The sequence below is a fragment of the Podarcis tiliguerta genome (genome assembly GCF_965153285.1).
Source record: "Podarcis tiliguerta genome assembly, chromosome: 2".
NCBI classification, from domain to species: Eukaryota; Metazoa; Chordata; class Lepidosauria; order Squamata; family Lacertidae; genus Podarcis; species Podarcis tiliguerta.
The window spans coordinates 5,942,115-5,956,417 of record NC_139535.1 but is presented as its reverse complement, the minus strand read 5'-3'; the positions used below and the strand labels follow the sequence as shown (position 1 = coordinate 5,956,417).

General features: G+C 50.3%; 1 protein-coding gene across 3 annotated transcripts; it reads right to left on the bottom strand.

Annotated features, from left to right (window-relative positions):
- Window positions 1-4,531: 4,531 nt before the first annotated feature.
- On the bottom strand, window positions 4,532-12,363 carry LOC310670297 (uncharacterized protein). 3 transcript variants are annotated; one of them, XM_083425432.1, is made up of 4 exons: window positions 11,366-12,363; window positions 9,212-10,194; window positions 8,033-8,168; window positions 4,532-6,377 (listed from the first exon to the last, which is right to left on the bottom strand). In XM_083425432.1, exons 2-4 carry the CDS (start codon window positions 9,992-9,994, stop codon window positions 5,293-5,295), a joined length of 2,004 nt encoding a protein of 667 aa, XP_083281558.1. In that variant the 5' UTR covers window positions 9,995-10,194; window positions 11,366-12,363; the 3' UTR covers window positions 4,532-5,292. The 3 variants fall into 3 exon arrangements, with proteins under 3 accessions (XP_083281558.1, XP_083281557.1, XP_083281559.1); XM_083425431.1 differs by having other exon boundaries at window positions 11,716-12,363; XM_083425433.1 differs by having other exon boundaries at window positions 11,960-12,363.
- Between the last annotated feature and the right edge of the window lie 1,940 nt (window positions 12,364-14,303).

Below are 14,303 nucleotides of genomic sequence, written 5' to 3'. Positions count from 1 at the left end.
CACAGCAGCTACGGCCACCTCCAGAGCTGGAAGTGTGCTTCTGAATGCTGGAAACCACAAGAAGGGAGAGTGTTGCTGTTGTGCTCTGGGGTTTGGCTCGCAGCGTTTCCCGTCAGGGGAATCTGTCTGGCCCCTGTGAGAACAGGATTTTGGACGGGCCTCTGGGCTGATCCAGCAGCCGGTGTCTTCCTATGCTCTTACTTGTGTGTAAACAGGAAGGCGTTTGCACTCCTAAGGCTGCAACCCGAACGCCCCACCTTACCCGGGAGTTAGCCCCACTGAGTCCAACAGGTCTTACTTCCAAGCAGACATAGGATTGGGCTGGGATCTTTCAGATCCAAGCCTTCCTTGGGTCTGCCCCCTTTTCGACTTTATCACAAGGACGCAGGAGCCAAACCACTGGTGAATCGAGCTCAGTGCTGTCTAAACTCACTAGGATTTCAGAGATGACAGTCCCGGTTCTAGCTAGAGATGCTGGAGAAGGCCTTGGGGTCTTCTGTGGGCAAGGCCGATCCTCTAATCCAGCCTTTCTCAACCTTGGGTCCCCAGATGATTTTGACCTACAACTCCCATTATCCCTAGCTAGCAAGGCCAGAGTTCAGGGATGACGGGAGTTGTAGTCCAACAACATCTGGGGACCCAAGGTTGAGAAACGCTGCACGGCAAGAGCTGCAGAAGTATCTGCAGCAGTGGGAAGGAGCTACCTGTGATCGGATCTCCCCTCTCTGAGGTGGGAGCTTACTCTCCTTATGAGGAACAGTTGAAGGATCTGGGTATGTTTAGCTTGCAAAAGCGGAGACTGGAGATATGATGTTGTTGTTGTTTAGTCGTTCAGTCGTGTCCGACTCTTCGTGACCCCATGGACCAGAGCACGCCAGGCACTCCTGTCTTCCACTGCCACCCGCAGTTTGGTCAGACTCATGTTTGTAGCTTCGAGAACACTGTCTAACCATCTCATCCTCTGTCTCCCCCTTCTCCTTGTGCCCTCCATCTTTCCCAGCATCAGGGTCTTTTCCAGGGAATCTTCTCTTCTCATGAGGTGGCCAAAGTATTGGAGCCTCAGCTTCAGGATCTGTCCTTCCAGTGAGCACTCAGAGCTGATTTCCTTAAGAATGGATGCGTTTGATCTTCTTGCAGTCCATGGGACTCTCAAGAGTCTCCTCCAGCACCATAATTCAAAAGCGTCAATTCTTCGGCGATCAGCCTTCTTTATGGTCCAGCTCTCACTTCCATATGATAGCCATATTCAAATATCTCAAGAGCTGACACATGGAACACACTTGTTTTCTTCTCCTGCTCTGGAGGGCAGGACTCGAACCCATGGCTTCGAGTTGCAAGAAAGGAGATTCCGACTAAACATTAGGAAGAGCTATTTGACAGTGGGAGAGCCTCCCTTGGTCAGTGGTGGACTCTCGTTCCTTGGTGGTTTTTAAGCAGAGGTTGGGTGGCCACCTGTCATGGACGCTTTAGCTGAGATTCCTACATTGCAGCGGGTTGGACTAGATGACCCTCGGGTCCCTTTGAACTCTACGATTCTCTGTCTTGGGTGTGGGAGATGTGATGCATTCCACAGTCTCCCAGCGATCGGAAGGCTGCAATCAATATGATTGAGTAAGATTTCTCTAATGGGATAATGGCCCAAATATTATACAGTGGTACCTCGCAAGACGAATGCCTCGGAGGACGAAAAACTCGCAAGACGAAAGAGTTTTTCATTTTCTGAGTTGCTTCGCAAGACGGATTTCCCTATGGGCTTGCTTTGCAAGACAAAACGTCTTGCGCCTTTTTAAAAAATGCATTCCTATGGGAAACCGTCAATACACAGTGGTGCTTCGCAAGACGAAAAAACTCGTAGAACGAAAAAACTCGCAGAACGAATTAATTTCGTCTTGCGGGGCACCACTGTAATTATTATTAGGCACTTTTCTCTAACCATTGCAGCAGCAGCAGGCTGATGGCAAGACCCCAGAATTTGAAAGGAGGAGCAGGCACGTCCCGCTCAAGGTTGTGGTACGAATGGCACAGCGGTGAGCCAAAATATGTAGAAACAAGTTTTGAAAACGAGGGCTGTTTCAAGTATACGTCCGACCGCTAGCCAGCGCACGTGCATAAATGAGACCCATCGGTGTGCACACAGGGTATTAAAGGAAAACAAAAAACCAGGGGCTGTGGTGAGTATGAAGCAGCAAGGTGTCTCCCTTAGCCGCCAGGACTCCGCAAGGAAACGGCAAAGGCAGAAGGGAGGAAGAAGGAAGCAGGCAGAGGCAGAGGAAAAAGGCTGGGATGGCTCTGCCGCTTCTGCCGGCATCTCTCTCTGGAATCAGCACAGACAGAAGCGGCAGATCCATCCCAGCCTTTTTCTTCTGCCTGTGTCTCCTGTCTTCGTTCCAGCTCCACTCACCCCGTTTTGTCACATCTGGTGAGCAACCTCTCCTTCTTTGGGGCAGGAAGATGAAGACACTTTAATCCATTTTGGTCTGTGTTAGCGCGTTACCTGGTTAAAGGTAAAGATCATGGAAACTGACTGTATCTTTGTACGCACCTGGTTATCGCTAAAGCAAAAATTTGGTGTTTTTGTCTTATTTTTAAGGTAAAGTTTAGTTGTTAATTTTTTAAAAAAAGGTTTAGTTTCTTTCGTTTGTTTGATAAATAAAAACAATGTCTTTTATGACCGAGTGTGAGTCTGTATTCAATAAATGTTCACCTTAAAAATATATATATATTTGGGTGCCCACCCTAACGAAATGTGCTTCACATGGTTATGTGTATTTCCTTCAGTTCACTGTATAGCTTAACAACATGAACATGGAGAGCCCGTCTGGCACATTCATGATAATGTGTGAACCTTATGCTATCAGGGAAGCCCCACAGAACACCATTTTCAATACTTATTGTGTCTGCAAAGGTCACTGAGAACCACTGCTTTATTTCCCATCAATGCGTATCCTGTAATTCCCTGCTGATGCACAGTGATAAGAATATTTTACAGTATACTCCCACAACGAAACACCAGGGTTGTATTTAACCACGTTCTAGGCGCATAGAAATGAGCAAAGCTAAGACAGTTGTGTCCATTGACCTCAGTAGGACAAGCATGGGCTTTGAGCCCTACTCAGAGTAGAGCCACTGGAGTTAATTAACCTAGTTATTTCATTTCAGTGGGTCTACTCAAGAGTAGGAGTTGGCCAACTACAACCCAATGTTTGGAAAGGCCTTAAATCAGCTGAGTTTCTCCTAGCAACTTCACCAGCAGTTGTCGGAGTCATAGAATCATAGAATCATAGAGTTGGAAGAGACCACAAGGGTCATCGAGTCCAACCCCCTGCCAAGCAGGAAACACCATCAGAGCACTCCTGACATATGGTTGTCAAGCCTCTGCTTAAAGACCTCCAAAGAAGGAGACTCCACCACACTCCTTGGCAGCAAATTCCACTGTCGAACAGCTCTTACTGTCAGGAAGTTCTTCCTAATGTTTAGGTGGAATCTTCTTTCTTGTAGTTTGTATCCATTGCTCCGTGTCCGCTTCTCTGGAGCAGCAGAAAACAACCTTTCTCCCTCCTCTATGTGACATCCTTTTATATATTTGAACATGGCTATCATATCACCCCTTAACCTCCTCTTCTCCAGGCTAAACATGCCCAGCTCCCTTAGCCGATCCTCATAAGGCATTGTTTCCAGGCCTTTGACCATTTTGGTTGCCCTCCTCTGTACACGTTCTAGTTTGTCAGTGTCCTTCTTGAACTGTGGTGCCCAGAACTGGACACAGTACTCCAGGTGAGGTCTGACCAGAGCAGAATACAGTGGCACTATAACTTCCCTTGATCTAGATGCTATACTCCTATTGATGCAGCCCAGAATTGCATTGGCTTTTTTAGCTGCCGCGTCACACTGTTGGCTCATGTTAAGTTTGTGGTCAACCAAGACTCCTAGATCCTTTTCACATGTACTGCTCTCAAGCCAGGTGTCACCCATCTTGTATTTGTGCCTCTCATTTTTTTTGCCCAAGTGCAATACTTTACATTTCTCCCTGTTAAAATTCATCTTGTTTGTTTTGGCCCAGTTCTCTAATCTGTCAAGGTCGTTTTGAAGTGTGATCCTGTCTTCTGGGGTGTTAGCCACCCCTCCCAGTTTGGTGTCATCTGCAAATTTGATCAGGATGCCCTTGAGTCCATCATCCAAGTCGTTGATAAAGATGTTGAATAAGACCGGGCCCAAGACAGAACCCTGTGGCACCCCACTAGTCACTCTTCTCCAGGATGAAGAGGAACCATTGATGAGCACCCTTTGGGTCCGGTCAGTCAGCCAGTTACAAATCCACTGAGTGGTAGCATAGTCAAGACCGCATTTTACCAGCTTCTTTACAAGAATATCATGGGGCACCTTGTCAAATGCCTTGCTGAAATCAAGGTAGACTACATCCACTGCGTTCCCTTCATCTACCAGGCTTGTAATTCTGTCAAAAAATGAGATCAGGTTAGTCTGACATGACTTATTTTTCAGAAATCCATGCTGACTATTGGTGATCAAGTAACTGCAGATTATCTTCTCCTAGATCAGCCTTTCTCAACCTGTGGGTCCCCAGATGTTGAACTACAACTCCCATCTGTTAGTTTCTGTTTTGCCACTGTGCAGCTGCTTGGAGTCACAGGACTCTGTTTACATTCCAGAGACCTTCCAGGCTGCTGAAGTCTCACGGGAGACGGATGTGACGTTGGTGGTTTCCTGTTCCTTTGTTCCTTTGTTGTTCAGTTGCTCTCTGCTTTCACAGAGAGAGTATGTATATTTCTTTGCTGTCTGCGTAGTAAGAAATTAAGCATAGCATGTAGCCATAAATCTCGTCACTTCCACGTGCTGTTTTGGATTCTCTGCTGAATGGAATGTGCCTGAGGCCTCATCAAAGGCTCAGGTCGTTAATTATCATCAGAGGATGAGCTTTATCAGCTCGGTCGAACGGAGATTCCGACACCATCACCCCTAGCTAGCAAGGCCAGAGCTAAGGGATGATGGGAGTTGTAGTCCAACAACATCTGGGGACCCACAGGCTGAGAACTGCTGTCCTAGATGAAAGCAGGCAAATTATTTCCCCCACCCCCGAAAATGATTTCTGGTTTGTTTGTTTTTACAGAAAACCAGTCCCCTGTAGCATCTAGCCACGGTTTACCATTCTCCAGCACCACTGCAGTCCAACTAATAAATAACTTTGCCGCCACGCAACCAAAGTCAGGAGGGAAACGCCACTGCAGACTGCCGGCAAACCACATTCTATGGGGGTAACAGTAGCCACCTTGAGACTCAAGGCAAATTGGGGTGAGGTCTGGGCTCTTTGCTGGGAGGAGGCTCCTCCTGGAGTCCGAGCGTGTTCAGAGCTTCTCTCGTGTGGATCTTCTGGTGCCGGACGAGGACGGCGCGGTGAGAGAAGCTCTTGCCACACGTGGCGCACTGGTGGGGCCTCTCGCCCGTGTGGACCTTCTGGTGGCGGATGAGGACGGCCCGGTCGCAGAAGCACTTGCCGCACGTGGCGCACTTGAAGGGCTTCTCGCCCGTGTGGATCCTCTGGTGGACCATGAGGATCTGCCGCTGGCTGAAGCTCTTCCCGCACTCGGAGCAGGTGTAGGGCCTCTCCCCGGTGTGGACGCGGTGGTGCTTGACCAGCTGCGAGGACGTGTTGAAGGACTTGTCGCAGTCGGGGCACTTGAAGGGCTTCTCGCCCGTGTGCGAGCCCTCGTGGATCATGAGGCTGGAGCTGCGGCTGAAGGCCTCGCCGCACCGCGAGCACTTGTAGGCCTTCTCCCTGGTGTGGACCTTCTGGTGGTTGAGGAGCTGGGTCTTGCGGCTGAAGCTCTTGCCGCACTCGGGGCAGCTGAAGGGCTTCTCCCCGACGTGGATGCGGTAGTGGCGCGTGAGGTCCGAGCTGACGGTGAAGCGCTTCCCGCACTGTGAGCAGCTGTAAGGCCTCTCGCCCGTGTGCGTCCTCTCGTGCGCCACCAGGGTGGACTTCAAGCTGAAGCACTTCCCGCAGTCCTGGCACATGAACGGCTTCTCGCCCGTGTGAGTCCTCTGGTGCGCAACGAGCACCGTGGTCCGGCTGAAACTTCTCCCGCACATGCCGCACACCTTCTCGCCCCGACTCCTGCGCCTCCTCTTGACGACGACCACTTGGCCCCGTTCCCCGCTCTCTCCTAAACAGGGGGAGAACACGTCCCCTCTGGGCGCCAGGGACTTTTCCCGCCCTTTTTCTGATCCGTCGCGGCTCGCAGAGGCTTCTCCCCCTTCTTGGGGACAGGAGAGACCTCCCCACGAGGCCCCACAGAGTTTGACCAGCTCGGTATTTTCGAGGTGTGTCTGATCCTCTTTGCCCTTGGTGATCCACCCATCACCTGCCAGGAATACAGAGAATTTATTCATTTAAGCAGTGCTTTTTTATGGGGGGACGCAGGCGTATGCATACCCCGAAACATATTGTGAATCTAAGTTTGGCCCCATTGAGGGGCAGTATTTTAATATGAGTAGGAAAATGAGAGTACAGTCATACCTCATGTTACGTTAGCTTCAGGTTGTGCGTTTTCAGGTTGCGTTCCGCGGGGACCCAGAAGTACCGGAAAGGGTTACTTCTGGGTTTGGCCACTTGCGCATGCGCGCAAAATGACGTTACACGCATGCGCAGAAGCGGCGAATCGTGACCCACACGTGCGCAGACGTGGGTTGCGTTCTTTTCAGGTTGTGAACAGGCCTCTGGAACGGATCCTATTCGCAACCAGAGGTACCACTGTACCCCCAAACATTTCTTTTTTAGAAAAAAAACACTGCATTTAAGTGATTTATATGCCACGGCATATTTCAAAGAAATCTCTAAGCGTTTTACATCATAGATAAGAAAAAAAAAGCCACCCCATAATTTTTTTTAAAAATCCACATTTCAGAGCAGAACAGAACAATTAAATACAAATGAATAGATTAAATTCCCCAGATGTGAGACGCCCTCACTAGTGAGGTGAGCCTGTCTCCTTCAATATTAACTTTCAGGAGGAATTTGAATACACCTCTCTTTTCCCAGGCGTTGGTCGGCTGCAGAATACTGTTCCCGGCAACCTCAAGATCACTGGACAGGAGGAGGTTTTTAATTGTAACTGACTTTAGAACATTTTGAACTGCAACCGCTTTTCAGTGTTTTTAATCATTATTTGTTTCTGGAACGGTTCGATCTTTTTAAAAATATTTCTTCACTACGCTTGTGTTTCTAAATCGTATTACAGTGGATGCTCAGGTGGAGAACGTGATCCGTGTGGGATGCACGTTCGCAACCCGCAGCGTTCACAACCCGCAGTGGTGAGTCTGCCCACGTGCAGGTTGCGATTTAGCGCTTCTGCACATGTGCGACTGCCGAAACCCGGAAGTAACCCATTCCGGTACTTCCGGGTTTCAGCGCGTCCGTAACCTGAAAAAACGCAGCCTGAAGGTAACCCGAGGTATGACTGTAACCCGTAACTGTAACTTGTAACCTGAGGTACGGCTGTATGTGTTCGCTGCACTGATCCCTTTGTAGAGGAAGAGTGGAGTATTAATTCAGTTAACAACAACAACAACCCTCTTCAACATCTAAACTAAGACATCCCCTTAAACATATAAGACACCCTCTTAAACATATAAACATAAAACAACTAACATATGGGGACCATAATAACCACTAGCAAATCCAATGGCAACTGCTGCCCATTGTGGCTGATAGGGCAAAATGCAGGGAGCCCAACAGCAGGTGGCGCCACCCTCCTATGGCTTAGGCAAACTCCAGCCCTCCAAATGTTTGAGACTACAATTCCCATCATCCCTAGCTAACAGGAGCAGTGGTCAGGGATGATGGGAATTGTAGTCCCAAACATCTGGAGGGCCAGAGTTTGCCTATGCCAGGTTTAGAGGGCCATATTTGGCCCAGAGCCTCAGGTTCCCGTGTATTGTGAATCCCAAACGCTGGATAGAAGAAGTCACAGGAGACAAAAGCCACCTAAGGAAGATGGGACCATAAAGAGAAACCCACCTCCCAGTCTAGGGGAGCTGGTATCGGCACCACCCTCCTGCTTGACCATGGAGCAGAGTGGCGGCTCCTCCAGGACGGGCAGAGGCGGCTCAGTCGCGGGGAAGTTCAAACCCACTTCCTGGATCAGCGCCGAACCCTGAAACGAGAGCAGCAAGGATCTTCTTGAGGACAAAGGGATTTGGAGAGGGAGAAAGTGGTGGTCTCCATTATCTAGCCATGCTTGTGGAATGCTCTCCCCAAGGAAGCTTCCCAGTGAGTGTAGAGGTCAGGCGTGGTGAACTAGGATCTGGGAGACCAGGGTTCAAATCCCTGCCCAGCCATGAAGACTGACCCAGAAACTCCAGTGGGTGCAGAATGCCGCAGCGAGACTCCTTATGGGGTCGTCGCTGCGAGATCACATTGATCCGGTACTATACCAGCTGCACTGGCTCCCGGTGGAGTACAGGATCAGGTTTAAGGTGCTGGTTTTAATCTTTAAAGCCCTATACGGCCTAGGACCCTCGTACCTACGGGACCGCCTCTCCTGGTATGCCCCACAGAGAAACCTACGGTCTTCAAATAAAAACATCTTGAAGTTCCCAGGTCACGGAGAAGTTAGGCTGGACTCAACTAGAGCAGGGCTTTCTCGGCCGTGGCCCCGATCTGGTGGAACGCTCTGTCACAAGAGACTAGGGCCCTGCGGGACTTGACATCTTTCCGCAGGGCCTGTAAGACAGAGCTGTTCCACCAGGCCTTTGGTCAGGGCGCAGCCTGACCCCCTCCTCTGGCAATCTGCACAGGGTCTTGCTTGCTGGTTGCCATCAATTTGTTTTTGATTGATTTTATGGTGAAAAGTTTTTAGAATGTTGGATTGTTTTGATTGTTGTTAGCCGCTCTGAGCCCAGCTTTGGCTGGGGAGGGCGGGGTATAAATAAAATTTATTTTTATTATTATTATTAAGTGTGCTGGGTGTTTAAAATATCACCATCCAGCTTTCAATAAAACACGGCTTCCCCCAAAAGAATCCTGGGAACTTCCTTTGGGGGGAGTCACGGCTGTGGAACAATATTGCTTCAAATGTGGAGTGCGGATGGGGGCCTTTCGGCCTGCCCCAACTTCAGGGCTCCCGTTGTGAACAACGTATGAGGTCTTCACAACCCTCTCAAAGCATTCTTGAGAAGCGACCCTAAACGCTCTCACCTCCCGTTCCGTTTTGGCCGCCTCCCGCCGTCTCAGTAAAAAGCCTTCGGCCAGGGCCACCGCCTGGTCACAAGTCTGAGGGCAGCCATCTTTGACCCAGCCCTGAAGCTCCGCGGGCAAGATGGCCAGGAACTGCTCCAGGATCACCAGCTCTAGGATCTGCTCCTTGGAGTGCTTCTCCGGCTTCAGCCACCGGTGGCAGAGGTACCAGAGGCGGCTACAGGCCTCGCGGGGACCTTCGGCCTCCTGGTAGCGGAACTCCCGGAAGAGCGTCTGCCGCACATCCATGGCGACCGAATCGTCTCCCAGGAGATCCTCTGTCGCTTTCCAACAATCCTCCATCTTAACGCCAGCAATCTTTGTGGCATCCCTTGGAGCTTCTCTGCTGAGACCTGACAGCCTGCCAGACCTCCGACAAGCGCTCGGCACTCCCTCAAAGGTGCCCAGGAAAGTTTTGGGATCGTCCCGAGGCAGAGATCCCAGCAAGGAAGGGTTTCCCCATCCCGAGCAAGGGAATCGTGTTCCTTTCACGTCTTCCGGATGTTTCCATGGCTTCCCGCCTGACTCGCCCATGACCAGTTCCGGGGCCTCCCTTTTCAGGAAATCCTGGTCGTTCCCAGCCTTGGCTTCGTGAAAGGATCTTCCTGATCTCTCCACTGCCACTTTGGGATCGTGGCCTGTTTGGCTGCTCTCTTCCTGGTGCTCCTTGGCCTGGATCTCCCGTTGGAGCAGAGATCGGAAGTAGAGATCAACGCTTGGCGTTCTTCCCTTCTCAGCCGCCATTTTGGATCTTCAGCTCAGCATGGCGGCCTTGGGGGTAAATGTCTATTTAATGGGAAAAGCCACCCCAAAAGGACTATAATCTGCTCAGGCGTGCGCCAGGTCCACAGGAAGCCTGGGGCATTTCTTTGTGGCGGTGGAGAACAGGGATCTCTGGGCAAAATGCAGCGTTTCACAAGAAGAGCTGGTGAGGAGGGCTTCCCCTGAGAAAGAGACGGAAATTCAAAAAGACAAGGATGTAAGAGTATAGAGATGAAGTTTTGAACTTTGCCACCTTGGTTGCTCAAAACAACAACAACTCATCTTCCCTCCCCCCCATCCCTTTTTCCTTTTGTGTCGTGTCTTTTAGATTGTTAGCCAGATGGCGGGGAGTGTTCAGCTGATTTGTTAATTTGATCCACAAGCTGCTCTGGAAAACGTTTGGATGCAGAGCAGGGGGAAATGCTTTAAACAAACAAACAAACAAACAAACAATTTAGTGTACTTTCCCAGCTGACACAGCTACAACAATATATTAATGGAATCCTAGTAGAACGGAGCCTCAAAAGATTCCATCAATGGTGTCTCCGGAAATTTTTACACATCGCTTGGGAAGACAGGTGAACTAATATCAGTGTACTGGAAGAAGCAAAGATCACCGGTGTTGAAGCAATGATTCTTCAACATCAACTTCGTTGGACCAGTCATGTTGTACGGAAGCCTGAAGATCGTCTTCCAAAGCAACTACTCTATTCCGAACTTAAAAATGGAAAGCGTAATGCCGGTGGTCAACAAAAGAGGTTTAAAGACCCTCTCAAGGCAAATCTAAAAAAAAGTAGTATAAACACTGACAACTGGGAAACACTGGCCTGCGAGCGCTCCAGTTGGAGAACAGCCTTTACCAAAGGTGTCATGGGCTTTGAAGACACTCGAACTCAGGACGTAAGGAAGAAATGTGCTAAGAGGAAGGCATGCTTGGCAAACCCTCACCGTGATCAACTCCCACCCGGAAACCAATGTCCCCACTGTGGAAGGATGTGTGGATCCAGAATTGGCCTCCACAGTCACTTACGGACTCACTGGTAAAACTGCGTTTATGGAAGACAATCTTACTCGGCTACGAGGGATCGCCAAAGAAGAAGACGACTGTTTATACCCCACAAGAAACTAAAAGCAGTGTAGGCACATAGGATAGAAGCTGTGCTATACCAAGTCACACTATTAGTCTATGTAGCTCAGTGCTGCGTACACGGACTGGCAGCAGCTCTCTGGGCTTTCAGACAGGAGATTCCTGCATTGCAGGGGGTTGGACTAGATGACCCTCGGGTCCCTTCCAGCGCTACAACTCTATGATTATAATGTCTTAAAGGGAAGCCCCCCCTCCCCACAACTCACTATCTCCCCTCCTGCTGTTTGCTATTCCAAAGTCAGCATTGCAGTGGGTTGGACTAGATGACCCCGGGGTCCCATTCCAACTCGACCCTTCCCGTAAAATTAAAAGCAGGCATCCTAAAAAGCAGGTAGCAGGCGGACAGGGTAGTTCAGTGGTTCTCTGATTGATGCAGGAAATCAGGGAGCTGCCTTCTTATCAAGTCAGACCAGGAGCCCAGTGATGCTGAGCACAGGTTGGCAGCAGCTCTCCAGGATTACAAACAGGATGCATTCCCAGCGCTACGTAGAGAAACGGAGGCTTGAATCTGGACTCCCCAGGACCTCTCCAACTCACTCTCTTTCCCCTAAACGACCCATCCAGAGCACTGACACCCCTTTGAGATCCTCCTTTCAACCGGAGGTGCTGAGCCCCGGATTCTCCTGCAAATCAGTCTCAGAGACCCGCGGCACCGGCAAGCTGCATCTGCCAAGAAAAAAAAACCCCTCTCCTGCGCATTCACACGCGCACGCATGCAAGTCTTGCGCGCGGTGGGGGGCGCACGCCACCAGCTCCTTGCAGCCCCACCAGGCGGGTGCACGGGCGCCTCGCCCCCTTACCACCGCCGGTTCCCCGGAGCCAAGCAGAGAAACAGCAACAGCAGCAACGGTGAAAAAGGGCCGGTCTCTCTGCAACTCTCGCCCACAAAAGAGGGAGGAAGAGGAAAGGACTTTCGGAGCCGGAGAGAGAGCGCGCGCGCAAACCTCCCTCTCCCGTTCCCAGCGATGGCTCCTCCGGCTCCAGTCTGGGAAGAACAACCTCGCTCGCCCGTTTAACCCTTCCCTGGACCTTAAAAAACACACCCACCCACCTAGCAAATAAATAAAGGAAGAAATGAACAAAGGAGAGACAGTGCCATCTGTCTCCAGCTGCTGCTGGTCTTTGGTTTCCCTGGCAGGGCGCCTGGGAGCGCACAGCAACTGGGTTGGGGTTTTTTTTGGGGGGGGGGGTTGGAGAGGCAGAAATTTGACAGGTGCAGCTCTGTGCATGCACTGGAGAGGGTGGGGTGCAAGGATGAGGAATGCAGAGGGTCTTTTTCCCGGGAGGGGGTGACTCGGCGTGGAAAGGCAGGGCTCGGCATTTGCAATGCGCACAGCGCCAAAAAATGGACGGAAGCGCAGCAAGAGCGCGTTGCCAACTTTCTCGCCCCGGCGGGGCTCTTCTGCCCCATGGGGAGGGAGAGCAGGATAAAGCAGGAGTAGCGAGAACGGGGAGTTTTCCCTCCTCACCCCTTGTCTAACCTACATCTCTCTCCCTGCTTTCTTTTCCCTTCATTCTCAAGGTGTTTTATTCATTACTATTAATTTGTTTATCTCCCAGTGTGTTTGTGTTGAGCTGGAACCTGGATCCAAAGCTGCGACGAACGGAGAAGCCAAAACTTTTGTGTCTGTAATAATAATGATAACACCCCCAAATAATAATAATTATTAATTTATTTATACCCTGCCCCTCTGTAGTTATGTGGGGGTTTTTATATGTTGTAAGCTTCCTTGAGCATAGTTTTAACTTTGGAAAGGCGGCATACAAATAAAATGATTGATTTATTGATTGAAACACCACTCTCTTCGCTATTCACTGCCTCTTTCGTAGAATTTTAAGAGCTAGAAGGGACCCGAGGGTCATCTAGCCCAACCCCCCCACAATGCAGGAATCTCGGTTAAAGCATCCATGACAGATGGCCACCCAGCCACTGCATAAAAGCCTCTAAGGAAGCCCACAACCTCCCGAGGGAGACTGAACATCTCTTACTGTCAGAAAGTTTTTCCTGATGTTTATCTTCTTCCTTGTAGCTTGAAGCCATGGCTTCGAGTCCTGCCCTCCAGAGAAGGAGAAAACAAGCTTGTTCCCACTTCCACGTGACAGCCCTTGAGATATTTGAAGATGGCTATCCCATCTCCTCTCCGCTTCCTTTATGTGATAAAGCAAACACTAGTCTGTGTAAGCCGATGCTGCAATAAATGGGTTAGCATTGAGGAGATTTCACCCCTCCCATACCCAAGAATCTCCAGAGCAGTCTGTTGATTCTGCAGAGAGGAGGAGGTGTGTTCTGATATCTACATATTCTGCTCCAGCACATCAAAGTGTGAGTGAGTCGGTCAGTGAGTGAGTCGGTCAGTTAGTCAGCCAGTCAGTGTGTCGGAAAGACTGAGTGTTATCTCTGTGTAGATAAGGTCGCTGCAGAAAGCAGCTGTAACACTCAGTGCAGTCCAGCATCTCCATTTGTATATAGTTTGTATAGTACAGTAGCTGTTAGTGAATAAAAGAAGATATTCTTCAGCGCTGTCATCCGAGTGATTTAGACTCTGCTATACTCTGCTGTAAGGGACGCGGGTGGCGCTGTTCGAATCCCCGCGGCGGGGTGAGCTCCCGTCGTTCGGTCCCAGCTCCTGCCCACCTAGCAGTTCGAAAGCACCCTTAAGTGCAAGTAGATAAATAGGTACCGCTTTCTAGCGGGAAGGTAAACGGCGTTTCCGTGTGTGGCTCTGGCTTGCCAGAGCAGCTTCGTCACACTGGCCACGTGACCCGGAAGTGTCTGCAGACAGTGCTGGCTCCCGGCCTCTTAAGCGAGATGAGCACGCAACCCCAGAGTCGGTCACGACTGGCCAGTATGGGCAGGGGTACCTTTACCTTTACCTTTATACTCTGCTGTACGACTGTCTTCTTGTTGGAGTGATTTGCGGTGCTCACAGCTCTGAGCTGTGAGTCCACAGCACTTTGACCTGTTCCTGTAGGGAAGGTGGTCTCTGGAAGTGCTACCCAGCTCGCCTAGCCCAGTTGGGCTGAAGTGGATGAGTCCAGTTGGTGGCACTGGCTCAAGGGTGATGCTGACAAGCATTAGCCATTCAGGTGTCACCGGACACTTTGCTGAGCATAATAATATTAGCATTATTATAATTTGTTACT

Bases quoted from the DNA above. Each gene is read 5' to 3' on its own strand.
- LOC310670297 (XM_083425432.1), bottom strand. From the start codon at position 9,994: ATGGCGGCTGAGAAGGGAAGAACGCCAAGCGTTGATCTCTACTTCCGA. The intron at 8,169-9,211 runs GTGAGAGCGTTT...CTCTCGTTTCAG, and splicing joins CGGCCAAAACGGAACGGGAG to GGTTCGGCGCTGATCCAGGA. The intron at 6,378-8,032 runs GTGGGTTTCTCT...TATTCCTGGCAG, and splicing joins CAGCTCCCCTAGACTGGGAG to GTGATGGGTGGATCACCAAG.